This window comes from Nerophis ophidion, linkage group LG20 (genome assembly GCF_033978795.1).
Source record: "Nerophis ophidion isolate RoL-2023_Sa linkage group LG20, RoL_Noph_v1.0, whole genome shotgun sequence".
Lineage (NCBI taxonomy): Eukaryota > Metazoa > Chordata > Actinopteri > Syngnathiformes > Syngnathidae > Nerophis > Nerophis ophidion.
In genome coordinates, this window is record NC_084630.1 from 41597251 (window position 1) to 41622978 (window position 25728).

Below are 25728 nucleotides of genomic sequence, written 5' to 3' on the forward strand. Positions count from 1 at the left end.
CCGGGATATAAAACGTTCATATCGTTGCATCACTTGTTACAGTCCATATGTACAAAACTTAAAATGTGTTTTTTAGAGTCCCAAGCTCTGTCAGAGACATTGGTGAACGAACACAGCTCATTAGCATTAAAGCTACAGACACCTAAAATGCTGTGTTATTGGTAGCTCTTACTATAAACACATTTCATCCGTGTAAATTCCAGAATCAAATCTAGATCCTGGCACTTCCAATACCCTCCCGGATTTTCCAGGAGACTCCTTAAATTCAGCGCCTCTCCCGAAAACCTCCCGGGACAAATTTTCTCCCAAAAATCTCCCGAAATTCAGGCGGAGCTGGAGGCCACGCCCCCTCTAGCTCCATGCAGACCTGAGTGAGGACAGCCTGTTTTCACGTCCCACAAAATAAACAGCATGTCTGCCTAAAACCGTTATAACTGTAGAATGATCGAGGGTGAGTTCTTGGTTTCTTATGTGCGTTTATTGTTAGGCAGTTTCATTAACGTCCTCCCAGCGCGGTAACAACACACAACAACAGCAGTCACGTTTTCATCTACCGTAAAGCAGTTTGTCTGCCGTAAACAGCAATGTTGTGACACTCTTAAACAGAACAATACTGCCATCTACTGTACATGCACCACAACACCTCCAGGCAACTTCAACCCTTTACTAATACCCTCCTCCATTCACATCCCATCTCCCCGGATTATAAACAACAGAAATGTACTTCTAATGTATATACTTGTTCTTATGCTATGTGAACTCACTATGTTCTCTGCTGGCTGTACATATCCTACTAAGTAAGAACTGCACTGTTTCAATGTCCACATTTCTCTGTTGATGCAATTGTGACGACTGAAGTACTGATATCAACCAAAGCTCCTCATCCCACCCCCCGGAATGTAAATAATGTATATAATTCAATGTATATACTCTGATGATTAACTTGTGTGATGACTGTATTATGCTGATAGTATATATTTGTACCATGGATTGATTAACGTGGACACCGACTTAAACAAGTTAAAAAACTTATTGGGGTGTCACCATTTAGTGGTCGATTGTACGGAATATGTAGTGAAGTGAAGTGAATTATATTTATATAGCGCTTTTCTCTAGTGACTCAAAGTGCTTTACATAGTGAAACCCAATATCTAAGTTACATTTAAACCAGTGTGGGTGGCACTGGGAGCAGGTGGGTAAAGTGTCTTGCCCAAGGACACAACGGCATGGCGGAAGCGGGAATCGAACCTGCAACCCTCAAGTTGCTGACACGGCTACTCTACCAACAGAGCTATGTCGCCCCCATGTACTGTGCAATCTGCTAATAAAAGTTTCAATCAATCATGCATATATGACAATACCATCTACGGCTTTTAGAGAGTGCAGTGCACAACTGCGCACACAACAGCTGTAAATATACTCCTCCCCTCTTAACCACGCCCCGCCCCCAAACACGCCCCCCAGCCCCCATCTCCCGAAAATTGGAGGTCTCAAGGTTGGCAAGTATGGATTGGAGGCAGTGTGAAACCCGACATTGAGCTAGGTGTTGTTACGTACTTGAACTTGCCTTCAGGTAAAGACACATTCCACACCAATAACTTTTCCTTTTAACTTCCTTGTCGCCCTCCAGAGCGGTCATGAGCCCAGCTGTCAGGCCAGCTGTCCTTCACTTGGGTGAAAGCTGTCGTCGCCTGGGAGTCCGCTTAAAAGTGACAGCGGATTGAGGCTGTGGAGGCTGGGGAGCAGCTGACACAAAAATATGTTTGGGTTTTTTTAGATAAAAACAGATATTTGGAAAAAAGTCTAGTTTTCAACTAGGTTGTTGTACTGTAGACGCGTTCTATTCGAAGTCTCGATCAGGCCTGGGCAAATTACGCCCCCTTAAGCTTTTCAACCTGGCTCGCCGGTCGTCTCCAAATTATTTTTTCAAACCTTTACCATTGAAACTGGAGCCGCCAATACAACGTGCAGCACATTTTGAAAATTACCCTTAGTCTTGAACTATAGGGAGTACTTCAATAGTTCGAATCTGCACGGGTAATCTACATCACATCAGCTAGCACGCAAACGAGACAAGAAGCAGAGTGGGCGGGGCGAACAAGACAGACGTGAGTGCCAGGGAGGGATTCGGAAGCAGACTTCTACAACAAAGTTTTGTTCTGCAGAAAATTTCTATTACATGGATTATTTTTATTATATGGATATTTGGGTCCTTTGCGTTCATGTATCGCTGTGTTTGTTGCTTACAGTATTTGTCGCATTTTGCCTTATTGTAAAAGATTAGGGATGCACTGATTAATCGGTAACCGAATATATTCGGCCGAATATGGCAAAAAAAAGCCACATTCGGCCTTCGGTGGAATGAGTTAAAAACAAGGCCGAATAGTGGCTTTTGACGCGGTCAATCAACGTGCATTGACGGGGTGATGTTGGGATATGTTGTGTACCTGTATAAGTGTATGAGGTTACAAGCACACACTCTTTGAGATTTAGTGGGTCCTCTGTTTACATTATTAGCCTGTTGTGTAGGCTACCTGTATAAGTGTATGAGGTTACAAGCACACACTTATTGAGATTTAGTGGGGCCTCTGTTTACATTATTAGCCTGTTGTGTAGGCTACCTGTATAAGTGTATGAGGTTACAAGCACACACTTATTGAGATTTAGTGGGGCCTCTGTTTACATTATTAGCCTGTTGTGTAGGCTACCTGTATAAGTGTATGAGGTTACAAGCACACACTTAATTGAGATTTACTTGAGCCTTCTGTTTACATTATTAGCATATCTACTGTGGCTATCTAAGCAGACTTTTGCCAAAAGGACAATAATTCATTTGTTGTGGGTTTATCCACTTTAATGCACTTTATTTTTTTTTTTGGAATGCATGTTTTGTTTGAAGGCCTAATATAAATGAAAAACTTTGTGCTTTTTTTGAACAGCAAAGGCTACTGGAATATTTAAAAAATGTCAATATTCAATAGAAAATTACTTTATTTGAAAAACATGTCTAAACATTTATTCTAGGCTATTTATGCAATATTTAAAAAATTGTGAAAAACTGCATTCATTATTCGGTATTCGGCCTTCGGCCAAGCGTTTAAATTTTATTCGGCTTCAGCTTCGGCCACAAATTTTCATTTCGGTGCATCCCTATAAAAGATAAATCTTAGACGGACGTCTGTCTGGTAAGTAAAGATGTTCTTAATATGTTCCTAATATTTAGTGTTTTAACATTCCTATTTGACATTACAAACCCCACATTATTTTCATTTGTTCAGGAAAGCCTGTAAAATTCCAATTTTTGGTTTTTCAGGTAATCTGTCTCATCAGTCACATTGTGAGTGTTGTGTTCAGCTTTTACCCTTTTCTACAGCTTTCCTTTCACTAATGCTGAACAACCAACAAATGTTTAAATGTGTTCCTTAAAAAAAAAAGGGAACCAAGAACACATACAGAACAATGTGTGATACATTTTACAGCTAAAATATCGTGTCGAAATACATTAGACACAGACAAAATCATAGGGACGTGTTCAAAATCCCAAATAAAAGATTAAGACCGGTTAATATCGTCACACAATCATTAGTCAGTCACTGCTGCTGTTGTCATGCCATACATAATATATACAAACCCCGTTTCCATATGAGTTGGGAAATTATATTAGATGTAAATATAAACGGAATACAATGATTTGCAAATCCTTTTCAACCCATATTCAATTGAATGCACTACAAAGACAACATATTTGATGTTCAAACTCATAAACTTTAATATTTTTTGCCAATAATATTTAACTTAGAATTTCATGGCTGCAACACGTGTCCAAGTAGTTGGGAAAGGGCATGTTCACCACTGTGTTACATCACTTTTTCTTTTAACAACACTCAAACGTTTTGGAACTGATGAAAATAATTGTTGAAGCTTTGAAAGTGGAATTCTTTCCCATTCTTGTTTTATGTAGAGCTTCAGTCCTTCAACTGTCGTATTTTACGCTTCATAAAATAAGCCACACATTTTCGGTGGGAGACAGGTCTGGAATGCAGGCGGGCCAGGAAAGCAACCGCACTCTTTTTTTACAAAGCCACGCTGTTGTAACATGTACTGAATATGGCTTGCCATTGTCTTGCTGAAATAAGACGGTGCTTAGATGGCAGCATATGTTGTTCCAAAACCTGTATGTACCTTAGAGAATTAATGGTGCCTTCACAGATGTGTAAGTCACCCATGCCTTGGGCACTAATGCACCCCCATACCATCACACATGCTGGCCTTTTAACTTTGCGTCGATAACAGTCTGGATGGTTCGCTTCCCTTTTGGTCCCGATGACACAATGTTGAATATTTCCAAAAACAATTTGAATTATGGACTCGTCAGAACACAGAACACTTTTCCACTTTGCCTCAGTCCGACTTAGATGATCTCGGGCCCAGAGAAGCCGGTGGCGTTTCTGGATGTTGTTGATAAATGGCTTTCGCTTTGCATAGTAGAGCTTTAACTTGCACTTACAGATGTAGCGACCAACTGTATTTAGTGACAGCGGTTTTCTGAAGTGTTCCTTAGCCCATGTGGTGATATCCTTTAGAGATTGATGTCGGTTTTTGATACAGTGCTGTCTGACGGATCGAAGGTCACGTTAATTTGGAGTTGGTTTCCGGCCATGCCGCTCACGTGGAGTGATTTCTCCAGATTCTCTGAACCTTTTGATGATATTATGGAGCGTAGATGTTGAAATCCCTAAATTTCTTGCAATTGCACTTTGAGAAATGTTGTTCTTAAACTGTTTGACTATTTGCTCACGCAGTTGTGGACAAAGGGGTGTACCTCGCTCCATCCTTTCATGTGAAAGACTGATCATTTTTTGGGAAGGTTAATTGGCAACACTGAATGGGCCCTAGTGTGTGAATGTGAGTGTGAATGTTGTCTGTCTATCTGCGTTGGCCCTGCGATGAGGTGGCGACTTGTCCAAGGTGTACCCTGCCTTCCGCCCGATTGTAGCTGAGATAGGCGCCAGCGTCCCCCGCGACCCCGAAAGGGAATAAACGGTAGAAAATGGATGGATGTTTTTATACCCAATCATGGCACCCACCTGTTCCCAATTAGCCTGCACACCTGTGGGATGTTCCAAATAAGTGTTTGATGAGCATTCCTCAACTTTATCAGTATTTATTGCCACCTTTCCCAACTTCGTCACGTGTTGCTGGCATCAAATTCTAAAGTTAAAGATTATTTGCAAAAAAAAAATGTTTATGAATTTGAACATCAAATATGTTGTCTTTGTAGCATATTCAATTGAATATGGGTTGAAAAATGTTTGCAAATCATTGTATTCTGTTTATATTTACATCTAACACAATTTCCCAACTCATATAGAAACAGGGTTTGTATATAAAAAAATACCCACAAACCTGGTTGTACTTGTATAGCGCTTTTCTACCTTTTTAAGGAACTCAAAGCGCTTTGACACTATTTCCACATTCACCCATTCACACACTGACGGCGGGAGCTGACATGCAAGGCGCTAACCAGGACCCATCAGGAGCAAGGGTGAAGTGTCTTGCTCAAGGACACAACGGACGTGACTAGGATGGTAGAAGGTGGGAATTGAACCAGTAACCCTCAGATTGCTGGCACGGCCACTCTCCCAACTTCGCCATCAGCCCCCAGACACATTTTTATCAACCAATGTGGCCCCATCAGTCAAAATAATTGCCCAGGTCTGGTCTGGAGACCCTGTACAACTTAAACACTGGAAATGTGGCTTTATAAGTAAAACAATGACACAGCCAGAGTATACACAAGGTGGCCATGACACTTGAGGTGACTCATTGTGAAAAGAGTCAAACATTTACAAAGTACTTTATAACGAGCTTGCGGGGAAAGCGAGGCTTCAGACACCTGTGACCTTTGGACTTACCATTTAGCAAGGAAGCAGTAGGTTATAATGCAGTTTGATTCCTGGAGCAAGTGTCCTTTGTGGACCACAGGGAACACACCTTAGCATGTATGATCTTTTTTTGCACTTAATGTATTTGATTGTTGCGGTGCACCACAGCAGTATATTAGTTGCCATGAAAACAAAATTGAAGTAATATAATGTAATGTATTCTCTCCATGAGCTTCAAGAGGTAGTCACCTGACATGCTTTTCACTTCAAAGGTGTACTTCAAGCTCATGGAGAGAATGCCAAGAGTGTGCAAAAATGCAATCAGAGCAAAGGGTGGCTACTTTGAAGAAACTAGAATATAAAACATGTTTTCAGTTACTTCACATGTTTTTGTTAATTAAATAACTCCACGTGTTCATTTATAGTTTTGATGTGACAATCTACAATGTAAATAGTCATGAAAATAAACAAAATACTTTTAATTAGGTGTCCAAACTTTTGACCTGTACTGTATGTGTGTGTATATATATATATATATATATATATATATATATATATATATATAAAATTTATTTTTATTTTCGTATTTTAAAATTGTTGTATATATGTGTTTGTGTGTGTGTATGTATGTATATAACACTAATTTCTTATATATATATATATATATATATACATATATATATACATATACATATATATATACATATACATATAGGAAATTAGTGTTAGCCAATATGGCAAAAATAAAATAAAAATATATATACTATTGACATACATACATACATACATACATATATATATATATACACACACACACACACACACACACACACACATATATATACAACAATTTTAAAATACGAAAATAAAAATGTTATATATATATATATATATATATATATATATATATATATATATATATAAAGAAATTAGTGTTAGCCAATATGGCAAAAATAAAATAAAAATATATATATTATTGACACACATATACACATATATATATATATATATATATATATATTATATATATATAAAATTGATATAGGGATTATATATATATATATATATATATAAATGTATATATATATATATATATATTTATTTTTTTTTATTGGCCAACACTAATTTCAATATATATATAAAAAAAATAAAATGTCATCTTTTTTAATAAGTTTTGCACTTGTCAAGTATTGGAGGACAGTACATTTTTTGCGATTTAGAGCTATTTTCAGGGTGCTTTTTCTTTATTAACTTCATCTTTTTAGTACTGTCTTTAATTATTTAATTAAATCACAATATATTAAATGGAAATGAAATCAGAGGATTTCATGATTAATTAATTTAGTTAGCTTTTTCTGACTTTTTTCAAATCTATAAAACTACAAAATGTTAGTGATGGAAAGCCGAGTGGCTCAGAAGTAGGACAGTGACTCCCTTTTCCTGCCATTAGTCGTACTTCAGATTGAGTTTATCACCAGTCAGGTAGAACGTGAAGACAGGAGGGAATATAATGTATCCATTGTGATGATGATTAAATGTGAGGGGGATATTGTGTACGCCTGGCTAGCATCAGCCTTTGAATGCTACTGTGCATTCCTTGTATGCCTGGGGCACAGATTTTTTTTTAAAAAGCGTTGACACAATATTTTGTAAGCGACTCAACGTGCAGGTACCACACACGCAGCCACTGGCAACATGACAATCTAGCAGGAACGGCTTTTTCAAAGACAGCTCGAGACACTTCACCGAGCACAACAGCCGCTGGTATGTCACTCTTATGATGAACAATACATCTTTTCTTTACACAAATTTACAAAACTTATTCATAATAGTACCTCAAATTAGGAGCTTAAATGGTTAAATAGAAAGACAAACTGTTAAAAAAGTTTATGAAAAATAGGGGTGTGACGGTACACTCACCCTCAAAAGACGAGTTGATATTAGATTCATGAGAAGGAGACAAGATTTTGACGTGAATTTTAGGCAGCGGCGTGCATGGTGGTAGACCTGGTGAGGTATTTTTCTATGGATTTAGAATTTCTGACAGCGACCCTGCTAAAATGAAAAATTATCATGATTAAATCTCGCTAGATCTCGTCACACCTCGAATGAAAAACAATATGTACTACAAACTACTACAGTAGTTTTATGAAGTCATGCAATAATAATGCACAGTATTTACTAGGGGTGTAACGGTACAGTACGGGGGTTCCGGTTTGGTTCGGAGGTGTACCGAACGAGTTTCCACACAAACATGTGAAGTAGATGCCTAAGCTTAAGTCTTAACAAGCTGCTCTGCTTTCTGCCTTTGTCTCTTCCACAGCACCTAGCATTGTCCCACTCACACAACCATCTGATTGGTTACAACCATAGCGGTAACAGCCAATCAGCAGTGCGTATTCAGAGCGCATATAGTCAGTGCTTCTGCGTTGGGGTTAGCAGATAGGTGTTTAGCAGGTGAGCAGAAGGCAGCAGACTCTCCCCAAATTATAATAAACACAATCCCAGTCAACTACTAGTGACATCACTATGAGCCCGTTGATGTTTTAGAAAAAAAATGCATCTCAGCTCGCTTGCAGTCCTGGCTTGAGGTGAAGGCTACTTAGCTTTTAGCGTGATGTTAGCTCATTTTGCGGTGTGTGTGTGTGTGTGTGTGTGTATTAGGGACATAATAATGTAAGTGCATCATTAAGCCTACATGAACTCCATGGTGTTCAGGGATGAATAGTCTCTCCTATTGCTATTGTACTATTTTTTCAGCTATGGTTACATTAATCAGTAATGTAGCAGCCTAGTTTTGAATGGCAGGGTCCCTGCAATCACATGTTGACAAAAATATAACATTAACATAATATAAATCAACTACAGGCTTCCCAAATGCTGTGATAAATTAAGCATGATGAGTTGACTTGAAACTGTTTAATGTTGCACTTTTTATATGTAGAAGAAAAGTTTTGTCATTTTATTTAATCTGAGCAACAAGTTGACGCAGTTTAATGTTAACGTGGGCAGAATTATTATAGTGTTCCCAGTGTTAAGAGGATAAAGCCATTGTTTACAAATTTGGTAAATAAATAACCAAAAAATTTACATTTTGTTGTTTTCTTACTCTACCGAAAATTAACCCAACCTTGACCTCTAAACCGAGGTACGTAACATACATTTTTGTGTACCGTTACACCCATAGTATTTACCTTAAAAGGGCAGTCTTTTATAGTATCTCCTTCAAGCTCCTTCAAGCTGCTTGTCCGTCAAACACACCTTCAGCCGCTTATCTATATTTTCATGGATAAAAGTCTACCCTTTAGATATTATTTTAACATCCTTGGCTGATACTATAACAAGTCTGATGGTGCAGACTCGCAGTGTTACAACTACCTCATCAAGACAACTCAACGGTCAGTCATGTTTTTGAAGATTTCTTACTTAAATCCAATGAATATCGCTTCTTCTCAGCACTCTTTCGAACTCACCAATGGATGAGAAACAAAGTTATGTCGATCTGTAGCTGTAGGCTAGTTTTTCCATTTTTCATCTAACAAATATTTAACAAATACATTTCTATATTCGTCCCAAATAGAATTTAAATCTTTTTAAACATTTCCCAGGGGCCATATACCGTATTTCCTTGAATTGCCGCCGGGGCGCAAATTAATTTAAAACCTCTTCTCACTCTGGCGTTTACCAAAGGCATGCGGTAACTTGTTTATAGAAGTTTTCCTTATCTTTCTTCAGTTTTACAAGTCTCTCTGTCTCGAAGGAGATCTTCCTTTATTACCTCCTGCTTCAATTGAAAATCCAGTTTAGAAAACTTTTATTTTTGATATGTAATCCTCCATGTTAAAAGTGCAAGCGAGAGGAAAAAATATACGATCGCTGCTAACTCTTGCTGCTTGTTGTCACTTCTTCTGCAGCCGAGTAGTCGCAAGAAGGATCACTAGCGCCCTCTACCACCAGGAGGCGGGAGTCATTTAATGACTCATATTTGACACACGCAGCTACGGTATATTAATAAAACCTAGCTGCTTACTGTTCTTTTTAGCATATTCAATAGCTTGGACCTTAAATCCTATTGAATAGCTCTTAAACTTCTTTCCTTTATGCGATTTCAAATTATTGAAATCAGCCTCCTCCATTTTGAAAATGATGAAAGGTGAAGTGTCACTCGTGACGTGACGAGTTTGACCCGGCGGAAATTCTAGGCATATGCTAATTATTTTGCGAAACGAGTTTGACCCGGCGGAAATTCTAGACATGAGCAAGAAAAAATAATATTTTGCGAAACGAGTTTGACCCGGCGTTAATCCTGAGCTGGCGGTAATGCTAATTATGCAGTAATTATTTTACGAAACGAGTTTGACACAGCAGTAATTCTAGGCAGACGCATACTATATACCCAGTGGCAATTCAAGGAAATACGCTAAAACGTTGGCTTTCCTGACTGTGGACCATAGCTGTGCTGTACACGTACATCAATGTTATTTAATGTTTTAAACCTTATTTAACAACAAAACAAGTTATTTTGCCATTTCTCACATGCCTTGGTTTCATTTTGTCCAGCAATGTGCAATCGCCTTATGTGATGGTGATTAAAACAAACATTCTCCTCCATGTAAGTGTGGTCTGATTGTAAATATAACACTGATAACATGGGCACCACAAATAAAATGTAATAGTAATATTTATGATATGTACACATCTTTGTAAATAAAATACACCACTAATGATAAACACAATTTATTTTCTACCATGGAGGTGAAGATTAGTGATTTTGAAGCTGCACCATGGAGGGACGTTAGTTGCTAGCCAGGATGCTACATTACGTTGAAGCCTTTGATTGCTTGTCGCTGTCAAAAATTTGCAGGACGTAACTAGAACGCAGCCTCAACATGCATTATCACGATAAGAAGTTAATATAAAAAGCCAGCTAAATTTTAATCATTTATACTGTGGGTAGCCATTTTGGTAGTCTTTGCCTTCAAAACATGTACTATACATAGATTTTTGTTCAGATAAATTTCAGTAGAAGTTTCCTGTGAATGCTGCAAAGCCAAAGCCGAACCAAAATACTAACAGTTAGCACGCTAGCCAAATAGCATGAAGTGAAAAACTATGAGCAAAATGAACATAAAAAGCCAGCATGCTAACAGTACAATATTAACAATAATTTCTAACAAAACCGTGCATTCAGTTTGCATTAGTGAAAAATCGAAATATATGACACTGGTGTATACCTGCTAAATTAGCTAAAAAAAAGGCTAGCATGCTAATTTTAGCATGCTATAATGCTTACTATATCACCTGTAAAGTGCCAGAATACATCACTCTAATGTGTACCTCAAAAATGTGTTTAAAAATGCTAGCATGCTAATGTTAACATGCATCAAGTACCAAAATACGACTGGGGTGCATACCTAGAAAATTAGCTAAAATATATATTTTTTTAAAGCAAGCATAGCAACGCTGGCTTTCTAATGAGTGTCATTTGTCAAGTAACAAAACATTTGATGTTGAGGTATATACCTGCTAAAGCAGCAAAAACGCTAACGCTAATATTAGATAACTAACGATTGTGACATGGGCCGTTGAAAAATTAGCAAGAGGCCACATTTTGGACACCCCTGATCTAAATTGTGTAACCCTGATCACCATTGCTTGGCACTCGGCATCAGGGGTTGAAATTGGGGGTTAAATCGCCAAAAATGATTACCGGGCGCGGCCACCGCTGCTGCTCACTGCTCCCCTCACCTCCCAGGGGGTGATCAAGGGTGATGGGTCAAATGCAGAGAATAATTTCGCCACACCGAGTCATTGCCTACTGAAATTAGATTTTCTTATTTAAACGGGGATAGCAGGTCCCTTCTATGTGTCATACTTGATCATTTCACGATATTGCCATATTTTTGCTGAAAGGATTTAGTAGAGAACATCCACAATAAAGTTCGCAACTTTTGGTCGCTAATACAAAAGCCTTGCCTGTACCGGAAGTAGCAGACGATGTGCGCGTGACGTCACGGGTTGTGGAGCTTCTCACATCCTCACATTGTTTATAATCATAGCCTCCAGCAGCAAGAGCTATTCGGACAGAAAAAGCGACAATTTCCCCATTAATTTGAGCGAAGACGAAAGATTTGTGGATGAGGAAAGTTAGAGTGAAGCACAAAAAAACAAAAACAAAAAAAGGTGACGGCTCCAGTGGGACCATTTCAGATGTAATTAGACACATTTACTAGGATAATTCTGGAAGATCCCTTATCTGCTTATTGTTTTAATTGTGTTTTAGTGAGATTGTAAAGTCATGCCTGAAAGTCCAATGGCTGCGGTTAAAGGCGGTGTCTCTGAGAGAAGCCGAGGAGCCAAGATCACAGCTGCCTTTTTAAGCTGCAGGAGGAGGTTGCGTAATCCACTGAAGTTTCCGGTAAGAGCCGACTTAATATCACAATTTGCCCATCCAAAAACTTCCTGGTTGACGTAGAGAAACATGTTCGCTTGACCGTTCTGTGTTAAAGCTTCACAACAAACAAAGAAACACCGGCTGTGTTTAGGTGCTAAAGGCAGCTGCAATCCACCGCTTTCCACCAACAGCATTATTCTTTATAGTCTCCATTATTAATTGAACAAATTGCAAAAGATTCAGCAACACAGATGTCCAAATTACTGCGTAAATATGCGATGAAAAGAGACGACTTTTAGCCGTGTGTGGTGCTGGGCTAATATGTCCACTACAACCCGAGACGTCACAAACACGCGTCATCATACACGTCATCATTACGCGACGTTTTCAACAAGAAACTCCGCGGGAAATTTAAAATTGCAATTTAGTAAACTAAAGCGGCCGTATTGGCATGTGTTGCAATGTTAATATTTCATCATTGATATTGATGGGACGGCGTGGCGCAGTGGGAGAGTGGCCGTGTGCAACCCGTGGGTCCCTGGTTCAATTCCCACCTAGTACGAACCTCGTCACGTCCGTTGTGTCCTGAGCAAGACACTTCACCCTTGCTCCTGATGGGTGCTGGTTGGCGCCTTGCATGGCAGCTCCCTCCGTCAGTGTGTGAATGTGCGTGTGAATGGGTAAATGTGGAAGTAGTGTCAAAGCGCTTTGAGTACCTTGAAGGTAGAAAAGCGCTATACAAGTACAACCCATTTATCATTTATGATATATAAACTATCAGACTGCGTGGTCGGTAGTAGTGGCTTTCAGTAGGCCTTTAACCTTGAATAGCCGCCGGGGCGATAATTAATTTCAAACCTCTTTTCACTCCTGCGCTTAATCAGGGCATGCGGTAAAAGTAAGCAGGCGCTAATAATTTTAAATCCTCTTCTCACCCTTGCGCTTACCAATGGCATGCAGTTAAAAATTGAGTGTGGTAAAAAAAAAAAAAAAAAAAAAAAAAATTCTGCGGCTGCGGCCCGGTGGTTGGGAACCACTGCTCTACAACACGTCATCGCGCCCACCTTTGCACCATGCTATGTCCGTGCCGGTAGGGCGCATGCATTTCGCTGCTTTTCATCCAAGATTGCAATGCATACTTGGTCAACAGTCATACCGTTTACACTGATGGTTGTGATATAAACAACTTTAAAACTCTTACTAATATGCGCCACACTCTGTGAACCCTAACCAAACAGGAAACAGGAATAACAAACACATTTCTGGAGAACATTGGCTCTGTATCACATTATAAACGCAACATAAGAATTACCCAGAATTCCAATGCATCCATGACTCTCACTGCTTATATTATACACCCGCTAGAACAAAACCCCGCCCACCTCAACCGACGCACAGAGAGGAGGAGATGGGGGGGGGGGGGCGGAGATATAATATAGCCAAGAGTCATGGATGTATTGGAATTCTGGGTAATTCTTATGTTGCGTTTATAATGTGTTGCAGAGCCAATGTTCTCCAGAAATGTGTTTGTTATTCTTGTTTGGTTAGGGTTCACAGAGTGTGGCGCATATTTGTAAGAGTGTTAAAATTGTTTTAGATCACAACCATTAGTGTGATCTGTATGGCTGTGGAACAAGAGCCCTGGTTTACACACAGTAAAAGCAAAAAAAAAACTCCACCGCCATTTTGAAAGTGACGGCAGGAGAAGCGTCACCCGTGGCGTCACAAATTTGACCCGGCGGTAAAAGTAAGCTTGCGCTAAAAAGTTTGGGGAGCGAGTTTTACCCCGGCAGTAACTCAAGGCAGGCGCATATTACATGCCTGGCAGCTATTCAAAGACATTCGGTATATTCTGTTATGCCTCCCCGAAGAAAGAGAAAATATCTAGCGCCCCCCCACTCTCCACCAAGATTATAAAAAGTATAATTTGTCAATAAAATTGTTACAACTGTACCTCTGCATAACATTGTATGTTTATTAACAATACAGGAAACACATTTCTGACATGTCTATAAGTTTTAGTGTAAACATTTGACACTATTTGTCGTGCGACAGAGTGAGACCTCCTGTTCGTGGTGATATATTATCGTTTTATCCAGCAGCTCTACTCTAGTGACTCATATTTGTGAGAACAGCAGATGAAAAATCTAATTTGCATAAAAGGGGACCTTTAAAAAAAGTAAGAGCATTACCACTCTTATTGACAAGGTGAAAGAAGCAGCTAGCCAGCTAACATTAGCATAACATTTAGCCCTTCCAACGCAGGTGACAGTTTGGTGGCATTTCAGACAGGAAAGAAAACATTTTGCAGATTTGCTTCAGCGCGCTTAATCGCAGCCCGGAGCTAAAAATAAAAAGAAGTTGCTTTGTTCTCTGTTGTCACCTACTGTCTGTTAGACTTGCTTCAGAAATGTGCAAATCTTTGCCACCCTAAACAAGGCTCAATGTTTAACTACAAATCAGTGTATGATAAAAGATATTTGTTTGAGATAAACATTTGCTTAACCTGTCATTGTGAGTGAGCACCGTGTGCAATAAACATGTACTTGATACTGTATGGGCTCCCTGCCATCTGGACTGGAGTCACCAACGTGCACAATTAACCGCTGAGTCGTCTACGTTTGTCAGGTGGGTGGGAAAAAAACCACCGGGGTCTCTCATTACATGAAAAAGCATTGGCATTAGCAGCTGTGGCTGTAGACAACCTCCATTATTTTAACTATTCCCACAAGATGGCAGTAGCTGCATTTGAAAGAACATGTTTAGTCAGCATCCAGCAGATTCTCCGAGCTCTGCATGTATTTTAAAAGATATAAAATATTTCAAATACAGACCCCGTTTCCATATGAGTTGGGGAATTGTGTTAGATGTAAATAGAAACGGAATACAATAATTTGCAAATCATTGTCAACCCATATTCAGTTGAATATGCTACAAAGACAACATATTTGATGTTCAAACTGATAAAAAAAATTTGGGGGCAAATAATCATTAACTTTAGAGTTTGATGCCAGCAACACGTGACAAAGAAGTTCGGAAAGGTAGCAATAAATACTGACAAAGTTGAGGAATGCTCATCAAACACTTATTTGGAACATCCCACAGGTGTGCAGGCTAATTGGGAACAGGTGGGTGCCATGATTGGCTATAAAAACAGCTTCCCAAAAAATGCTCAGTCTTTCACAAGAAAGGATGGGGCGAGGTACACCCCTTTGTCCACAACTGTGTGAGCAAATAGTCAAACAGTTGAATTACCACGTTTCTCAAAGTGCAATTGCGAGAGATTTAGAGATTTCAACATCTACGCTCCATAATATCATCAAAAGACTCAGAGAATTTGGAGAAATCACTCCACATAAGCGGCATGGCCGGAAACCAACATTGAATGACCGTGACCTTCAATCCCTCAGACGGCACTGTATCAAAAACAGACATCAATCTCTAAAGGATATCACCACATGGGCTCAGGAACACTTCAGAAAATCACTGTCACTAAATACAGTTTGTCGCTACATCTGTAAGTGCAAGTTAAAGCTCTACTGTGCAAAGTGAAAGCAATTTATCAACAACATCCAGAAACGCCGCTGGCTTCTCTGGGCCCAAGATCATCTAAGATGGACTGATGCAAAGTAAAAAAGTGTTCTGCGGTCTGACGAGTCCACATTTCAAATTGCTTTTGGAAATATTGGACATCGTGTCATCCGGACCAAAGGGGAAGCGAACCATCCAGATTGTTATTGACGCAAAGTTCAAAAGCCAGCATGTGTGATGATATGGGGGTGCATTAGTGCCCAAGGCATGGGTAACTTACACATCTGTGAAGGCACCATTAATGCTTAAAGGTACATACCGGTTTTGGAACAACATATGCCACCATCTAAGCGCGGTCTTTTTCATGGACGCCCCTGCTTATTTCAGCAAGACAATGCCAAGCCACATTCAGCACGTGTTACAACAGCATGGCTTCGTTAAAAAAAAAAAGAGTGCGGGTACTTTCCTGGCCCGCCTGCAGTCCAGACCTGTCTCCCATGGAAAATGTGTAGCGCATTATCAAGCGTAAAATAAAACAACTGAAGCTCTACATAAAACAAGAATGGGAAAGAATTCCACTCTCAAAGCTTCAACAATTAGTTTCCTCAGTTCGCAAACGTTTATTGAGTGTTGTTAAAAGAAAAGGTGATGTAACACAGTGGCGAACATGCCCTTTCCCAACTACTTTGCCTCATGTTGCAGCCATGAAATTCTGAGTTAATTATTTGCAAAAAAAAATTAAATTTAAGAGTTTGAACATCAAATATGCTGTCTTTGTCGTGCATTCAATTGAATATGGGTTGAAAAGCATTTGCAAATCATTGTATTCCGTTGATATTTACATCTAAACACATTATTTCCAACTCATATGGAAACGGGGTTTGTATTTATCTATCAGCTACAATTATTTACAACACATCAAGACGAGTGAGCTCAGCATTCCAAAGAAGAAAAAGGGTGACTATAGCATTGCCGCCGTGACAAAGCAGTCCTGCAGGTTCTACCCTTATCTCCACCCCCCGCCGTCAACCACACCGCCTCTATGCCGCCAAACCAGCCCAGATCCAGTTGCATGTTGCCCTTCACTCTGACCGCCCTTTCTAGTTTCATACATTCTCATCTTGCCTGCTGCCAAGAAAAAAAGATGAAATTCACCACCAAGAAAATCCTGTCATGCCAGTGTGCCAGACCAAATTGGACTTGGTGTCCAACAGGTTGTAGACCGATCATACCCACACACACACACACACACACACACACACACACACTATATAGATATACAGTATACGCCATCAGTGACCTGGATATGTCACTAAAAGGCTGATTTGCTTCAACAGCTCTCCTGGCAATGGGGATCCTGACACCAGTCATCATGTCACATTCAATTTAACACATTCACATTGTATTTCTTGTCCGCGTCAAAGCTAATAATTGCTTACCCTATTCAGTTTGCAATTATAAGGCTACATAATTCACATCATTTACTACTGCTTCATGTAAACCCAGTTAAGGCAGAATGCCTTTACTTTGCATAAAACTATAGTGGAAGTCATGGCTTGGCTAATGATTAAAGGGGAACATTATCACAATTTCAAAAGGGTTAAAAACAATAAAAATCAGTTCCCAGTGGCTTGTTGTATTTTTTGAAGTTTTTTTCAAAATTTTACCGGTCCCGGAATATCCCTAAATAAAGCTTTAAAGTGCCTTATTTTCGCTATCTTCGAAACCACTATCCATTTCCCTGTGACGTCACACAGGGCTGCCAATACAAACAAACATGGCGGTTACCACAGCAAGATATAGCGACATTAGCTCGGATTCAGACTCGGATTTCAGCGGCTTAAGCGATTCAACAGATTACGCATGTGTTGAAACAGATGGTCGGAGTATGGAGGCAGATAGCAAAAACGAAATTGAAGAAGAAATTGAAGCTATTGAGCAAATAGCTATTGACGCTATTCGGCCATAGCGTGGTGTACCTAATGAAGTGGCCCATAGCATGGCTGCCTTATTAGCATCGCCGGTAAAATGTGCAGACCAAACGATCAGGACTTTCGCATCTTGTGACACTGGAGCAACTTAAATCCGTCGATTGGTAAGTGTTTGTTTCGCATTAAATGTGGGTATCTAGTTTCAAATGTACATACAGCTAGCGTAAATAGCATGTTAGCATCGATTAGCGTAGCATGTTAGCATCGATTAGCTGGCAGTCATGCCGTGACCAAATATGTCTGATTAGCACATAAGTCAACCACATCAACAAAACTCACCTTTGTGATTTAGTTGACTTAATCGTTGCAAATGCATCTGCAGGTTATCCATACATCTCTGTGCCATGTCTGTCTTAGCATCGCCGGTCAAATGTGAAGACACTTTGGTATATTGAATGGGGGTCTGGCGGCACATTTCTTGCCAGTGGTGCAACTTGAATCCCTCCCTGTTAGTGTTGTTACACCCTCCGACAACACACCGACGAGACATGATGTCTCCAAAGTTCCAAAAAAATAGTCAAAAAAACGGAAAATAACAGAGCTGAGACCCGGTGTTTGTAATGTGAAAATGAATATGGCGGGTGTGTTACCTCGGTGACGTCACGTTCTGACATCATCACTAAAAGAGCGATAAACAGAAAGGCGTTTAATTTGCCAAAATTCCCCCGTTTAGAGTTCGTAAATCGGTTAAAAAATTACATGGTCTTTTTTCTGCAACATCAAGGTATATATTGACGCTTGCATAGGTCTGCTGATAATGTTCCCCTTTAAGTGTAACCAATGCTCGACGCCTCAATTATTAGTATGTGTTCGTATAAAAAAACATTCTGGGTATCACTCTATCTTATCCGTCTTGTCTTTTAACAAAGAAAAAAGGAAATCACAATCTTTGTTCAATGAATGTTCTGCAATTTGTCGTTCCCAAACTAAGAACTGAAATTAGGTTTTAAGCATCGAAGGCTTGGAATAACCTACAATCGAATCTTCCACTTCAAACCCTCGTTACATTAAATGAGTTTAAAGCTTCTGTGAAATGATTGCAGTCTACCTTGTCTGTATGCACATGTGCTAGGTGAGCAAGTTTTAATGTTGTAAATGTGATGTTTTATGTGTTTATTGTTTTTAATGTAACCTTGCTGCTGCCCTCTTGGCCAGGTCTCCCTTGGAAAAGAGATCTTCGATCTCAATGGGATTTTACTTGGTTAAATAAAGGCTAAATAAAGAATAAATAATAATAAAAACTATAGTGGAAGTCACTGCTCGGGTAATGATTAAGTGGAATAAGAGATCGAGGAAGTTTTTTGTTATCACTTGTAAGTCGAGTCGCCTGTCAAGTCCTGCAGACTTGCTAAAATATAGGGCTGCAGCCATCGAATATTTTAGTAAACTATCAATTAATCGGACAAAACACACTTGATGGCCTCAATGCATATTTTGGGGAAAATAGTTTAAATAAACAAATATTGTTCTACTCGCTCTAACTTTCATTACCTCTGTTTACCTAGTTTAACCTTCTGTATGAATTTTTTTCCTTCAATTTTAACTTGTTTTATTTACCTTATATGTACTACCTTTACCTTTTATTTACCTTCCATATTACTTCTTTTACTTTTTATTTACCTTCTATACTCATGTATATTGTTACCCTCTATATTCCTTATTTTACCTTTTATGTATCTTCTCTATAAATCTACACTTTTACTTTCTATTTTCCTTATTTTACCTTCTATTGAACTTGTTTACCTTCTTTTATGCGTAACGGATTTGATAAATGTTTGTTATACTTATTAAAGGATTAGTCGAAGCGACAGAATACAAATCAAAGCTTTTTCAAATCAAATCAAATCAATCAAATAGATTGATTAAACATTGCAGCCCTACTTAAAATTAACTATAGTAGCAGAGATGTGCATTTGTCTTCAGTACATATGGTTTAAATGTGTTAAATATGACAGGCTAAACACAAAATATGCATGTTTGCACCCCTTAAGAGTTCTTACAGCAACGCACGATGAGTCTATAAAGTTAGCTTTACTTGACCCCGTTAGATTTGCTTGCACCACACTATTGACCAAAAACTGGCTCGCTCCTGCCAAGTGGAAAAAAAGCAGATTTTACGATCCTGTAACATCGAAAAATTGGCTAATTAACGCCTCAAACCCACAAACTCACTAAACTAGCTTCCATGCGCTCTCTCTCTCTCTTGCAAAGACATTAGGCTACAAGTTCAATGTTGGCGTTCTATTTTCTAATGCCCTCTCAGGAGAAAATATTAGCAGAGGATCGTTAACCAACAAAATTAGCTCTCCAGAACCCTCCACAAACCCCCAGCTACATCACAATATTGGCTCAATAGTGCCCTTTGGAGAAAGATTACATATTTTATAAGCTTAAAACAACATATAAATAAAGTACTAATGCTAGCCTGCAAAATGTCCCGCTTGCACACTCCGGAAATTCCAAAAAACGTTTATTACCCACAACATTGGCCTAATGTTAGGGCACACTAGTGACCCTCCAAAGGGGAAAATATAAATAAGATTGGGCATTGTTTGAACTTGGACAGTTCCAGTTCTTCGTCTCAGTTCCGGTTCCCAGTAATTTTTGATTCCGAGGCAATGATTCTCGATTACAATTCCGAGGCAGGGTCAAAAATGTGTTTTTCTCATAGGGTTGTTTTCAACCAGCATATAAATATTAATCCTTTTAACTGAAATATAAATGTTATGGGGTTTTTTTCCACATGAGTATACTTGCACAAAAGTTTCACTTCATTTTTGAAAAGCTAATGAAAAAAACATTGACATATCCTGATGTTTTTGCAGATGATGTGGTCCTGATGGCTTCATCTGACCGGGATCTTCAGCTCTCGCTGGATCAGTTCGCAGCCGAGTGTGAAGCGACCGGAATGAGAATCAGCAACTCCAAGTCCGAGTCCGTGGTTCTCGCCCGGAAAAGGGTGGAATGCCATCTCCGGGTTGGGGAGGAGACCCTGCCCCAAGTGGAGGAGTTCAAGTACCTAGGAGTCTTGTTCACGAGTGAGGGAAGAGTGGATCGTGAGATCGACAGGCGGATCGGTGCGGCGTCTTCAGTAATGCGGACGTTGTACCGATCCGTTGTGGTGAAGAAGGAGCTGAGCCGGAAGGCAAAGCTCTCAATTTACCGGTCGATCTACGTTCCCATCCTCACCTATGGTCATGAGCTTTGGGTCATGACCGAAAGGATAAGATCACGGGTACAAGCGGCCGAAATGAGTTTGGGTCTCTCCCTTAGAGATAGGGTGAGAAGCTCTGTCATCCGGGAGGAACTCAAAGTAAAGCCGCTGCTCCTCCACATGGAGAGGAACCAGATGAGGTGGTTCGGGCATCTGGTCAGGATGCCACCCGAACGCCTCCCTAGGGAGGTGTTTAGGGCACGTCCAACCGGTAGGAGGCCACGGGGAAGACCCAGGACACGTTGGGACGACTATGTCTCCCGGCTGGCCTGGGAACGCTTCGGGATCCCCCGGGAAGAGCTAGACGATGTGGCTGGGGAGAGGGAAGTCTGGGTTTCCCTGCTTAGGCTGTTGCCCCCGCGACCCGACCTCGGATAAGCGGAAGATGATGGATGGATGGATGGATATCCTGATGTTCATGTGTTAGAGATAGAGATGTTCCGATCATGGTTTTATGCTGCTGATTCAGATCAACATGAGTGAAATTGGCTGATTCTGATACAATGCAACAATAACTACACAATATTTCAACTTGCCTCTTATTTTCTATCATCACATACAATTGTTTGATCAAAACAACGTCAGTAGTACACAATAACTAAACAAAAGTAAAAACTGCTATTACCTATTGTTTTGTTCCCTCAAATTCCTCCTCTGTCCAGGAAGTTATTCCTTGAGTTTATAAACATTAACATACACAGAAAAAAGAAAGATTTTAGGAAGAAAAAAATATTGATCAGATCACTCTCGAATCAATCAAATAATTCACTGCACTACCCATGGTATCAACACTTTCCATTTATGAATTGATTCACGAGGACCCCGACTTAAACAAGTTGAAAAACTTATTTGGGGTGTTACCATTTAGTGGTCGATTGTACGGAATATGTACTGAACTGTGCAATCTACTAATAAAGGTTTCAATCAAATCAATCAATTCCTCTTGACAGGGTTTGCTAAACACCAATCGTTGTTATAATATCCTCTCTCAAACTATTAATAATCTGCTTGTTAATTTCCTTTACACAGCATTTATTGTGTTGTTTCAAGATATATTATCGGCTATTTTAGCCAGGTAGCTTGCCTGCTCTTTCTTGCTCTTCCTGAGTGTAAAATGTTTAGCCTCGTTCTCCAGTGATAATAAAACTTAGAACTGTAGTTTGTTTGGCGCAATGAAGGATTATTGACTTTGTGCATAAACAAAACATGAAATGTGGGCTAAAACCTTGCAGATGCTGGAATATGATTGATCATGTTTTTCAGTCAGTAAAGATTGGTGTCCTATCGCATTGTGTTGTGCATTACAAACTGCTGACGCAAAAGCTAGCTTATCTCTTGCCGTAGCTAGGTTACGGCTAATGCCGTAGCAAGACGATGTCTTACTACGCCAGATAAAAAATGTCCTCAGTGTTCGCTCTTGCAAAAACAATGTCGCTAAAACTTTTGTTATTATTCGGGTAACGGAACTTAAATGAAGTATTGTTGTCGGTTTTTGGATGCATTTTTAAAGTGATTAAGAGGCAGAATGGATTGCTCCCATTAGTTGCACTGCTAGCCACCAGGAATGAGCAGATTTTTAGAAATAAGAAAGCAAAACATTTTTTCTCTCTCATTAAGATTGTGAACAACAGGCAAAATTCCCCCATAAGTGCAGTTCCCCTTTAAGTAACAATGCTCATCGCCAAATTTAACTCCCAAGCGCTCAATAAATGATGTTGGGCTACAATCACGAATTTCCCCAGGGATATAATATTAAGGGATTTGGATTTTTTGCTAAACTATCCCACAATGCATTGCTGGCAGCCGTATTGGTCGGCTTTTATTCACAGAGAGTCATTGTTTGCAATAGCGCTACAAGTGATATTTCCGAACTACAAACCCTGTTTCCATATGAGTTGGGAAATTGTGTTAGATGTAAATATAAACAGAATACAATGATTTGCAAATCCTTTTCAACCCATATTCAGTTGAATATGCTACAAAGACATCATATTTGATGTTCAAACTTGTTTTTTTGCAAATAATCATTAACTTTAGAATTTGATGCCAGCAACACGTGACAAAGAAGTTGGGAAAGGTGGCAATAAATACTGATAAAGTTGAGGAATGCTCATCAAACACTTATTTGGAACATCCCACAGGTGTGCAGGCTAATTGGGAACAGGTGGGTGCCATGATTGGCTATAAAAACAGCTTCCATGAAATGTTAAGTAATTCACAAACACGGATGGGGCGGGGGTCACCACTTTGTAAGCAAATTGTCAAACAGTTTTAGAACAACATTTCTCAACAAGCTATTGCAAGGAATTTAGAGATTTTACCATCTATGGTCCGTAAAATTATCAAAAGGTTCAGAGAATCTGGAGAAATCACTGCACGTAAGCGATGATATTACGGACCGTTGTCTGTAAGTGCAAGTTAAAACTCCACTATGCAAAGCGAAAGCCATTTATCAACAACACCCAGGAACGCCGCCGGCTTACCCGGGCCCGAGCTCATCTAAGATGGACTGATGCAAAGTGGAAAAGTGTTCTGTGGTCTGACGAGTCCACATTTCAAATTATATTTGGAAACTGTGGACGTGGTGTCCTTTGGAACAAAGAGGAAAATAACCATCCGGATTGTTACAGATGCAAAGTTGAAAAGCCAGCATCTGTGATGGTATGGGGGTGCATTAGTGCCCAATGCATGGGTAACTTACACATCTGTGAAGGCACCATTAATGCTGAATGGTACATACAGGTTTTGGAGAAACATGTTGTCATCCAAGCAACGTTATCATGGACGCCCCTGCTTATTTCAGCAAAACAATGCCAAGCCACGTGTCACAACAGCATGGCTTCGTAGTAAAAGAGAGCGCGTACTTTCCTGGCCCGCCTGCAGTCCAGACGTGTCTCCCATCGATAATGTGTGGTGCATTATGAAGCGTAAAATACGACAACAAGACCCTGGACTGTTGAACAACTTAAGCTGTACATAAAACAAGAATGGTAAAGAATTCCACTTACAAAGCTTCTACAATTAGTTTACTCAGTTCCCAAACGTTTATTGAGTGTTGTTAAATGAAAATGTGATGTAACACAGTGGTGAACATACCCTTTCCCAACTACTTTGGCATGTGTTGCAGCCATGAAATTGTAAGTTAATTATTATTTGCAAAAAAAAAAAAAAGTTTATAAGTTTGAACATGAAATATGTTGTCTTTGTAGTGCATTCAATTGGATATGGGTTGAAATGGATTTGCAAATCATTGTATTCCGTTTATATTTACATCTAACACAATTTCCCAACTCATATGGAAACGGGGTTTGTATTCAGTGAAAAATAACATTGCACCAGCTTGGATACGATAAAAGAATTGCTGTGAAACAGACAAGAAGTCTCTTCGTCATTATAAGGGAAAAAAGAAGCTGCAATCGAATGTGAGGATCCTTACCAGATTGACAAGTCTGAGTGGAGCAGAGATCACGACATCTTTGCAGATCTTTCATACACGGACTTGAAGTCTGTGATCCACTTAATCTTTTTAACCCAGTCCATTTTACACCTTGAAGGATTTTCAAAATTATAGGAGCCTAGACAGCTATGACCGTTTTATTTTTGGATGGGTTCGTGACATTTGCGCTTATATGTATAAACCCAGCGGACATGGCGTTGTCAAGGCTGGAGTCATGCGCTCGCAAAAATGAACCGACCCAAGTTTGACAACCCGGATAATCACGGATACCCAATCTAAGGGCATCTCAGCACACTGTGACTGTAAGGCAGGATTGGGAGAATGCAGTTCTCGTGTCGCTTCACTTTTCTTTCACGTAGAGGCTCCAGCCGGATGAGAGAAGTGAGTGCCATTTTCATCATGCAACTACTAGCAAACTTCTTCCAAGCACATCAAATATATGCAAAGTGGGCCTGTCATTTACATTAGATTCATTTCTACTTACATTTTCTTAAATCACCTGAAATGAAATGATCCGAAGAAACACAAAGTTGTTTTCACTGTTCACTTCTTTTCAGTTGCTTTCCTCTGTCCAGAAATACGTTAATGAATGCAATTAAAGCTAGTTTTAGCTAACTTTATCTTTCCCACTTCGATTGTAGCAGTTGACAATCGCATATATCATCGGCATTATGTGTATCACTGTCGGGGGGCAACAATGAGACCTATATTGTCAACTATATTGTCGACTACCGTATTTCTTTGGATTGCCGCCAGGTATATACTGTGGTATGCACTTGCCTTGAATTACTGCCGGGTCAAACTCGTTTCGCAAAAAAATTAGCGCATGCTTAGCATTACCGCCAGCTCAGGATTAACGCCGGGTCAAACACGTTTTGCAAAATATTATTTTTATCAGTGTATGTCTAGAATTTCCACCGGGTCAAACTCGTTTCGCCAAATAATTAGCATATGCCTGGAATTTCCGCCGGGTCAAACTCGAACGTCACGAGTGACACTTCACCTGTCACCATTTTCAAAATGGAGGAGGCTGATTTCAATCATTTGAAATCGCATAAAGGAAAGAAGATTAAGAGCTATTCAGTAGGATTTAAGGTCCAAGCTATGGAATATGCTAAAAAGAACAGTAAGCAGCTATGTTTTATTAATATACCGTAGCGGCGTGTGTCAAATATGAGTCATTAAATGACTCCCGCCTCCTGGTGGTAGAGGGCGCTAGTGATCCTTCTTGTGACAACTCGGCTGCAGAAGAAGTG

The 25728-nt window shown here is 39.6% G+C and overlaps 2 protein-coding genes across 3 annotated transcripts in view; one reads left to right on the plus strand and one right to left on the minus strand.

Moving 5' to 3' along the window:
- lrba (LPS-responsive vesicle trafficking, beach and anchor containing) overlaps nucleotides 1–25728 on the minus strand; it is a 971728-nt gene that overhangs the window by 938081 nt on the left and 7919 nt on the right. The window lies entirely within an intron of this gene.
- Nucleotides 16910–25728, plus strand: part of LOC133539140 (uncharacterized) — a 377041-nt gene continuing 368222 nt past the window's right edge. Inside the window, exons 1-2 of one of the 2 annotated variants that reach the window (XM_061881241.1) lie at nucleotides 16910–17024; nucleotides 20627–20985. In XM_061881241.1, coding sequence (XP_061737225.1) covers nucleotides 16955–17024; nucleotides 20627–20985 — 429 coding nt within the window. In that variant the 5' untranslated portion in view covers nucleotides 16910–16954. Of the gene's footprint in view, nucleotides 17025–20626; nucleotides 22017–25728 lie in introns of those variants that run through there. The other variant, XM_061881240.1, reaches the window with a different exon arrangement.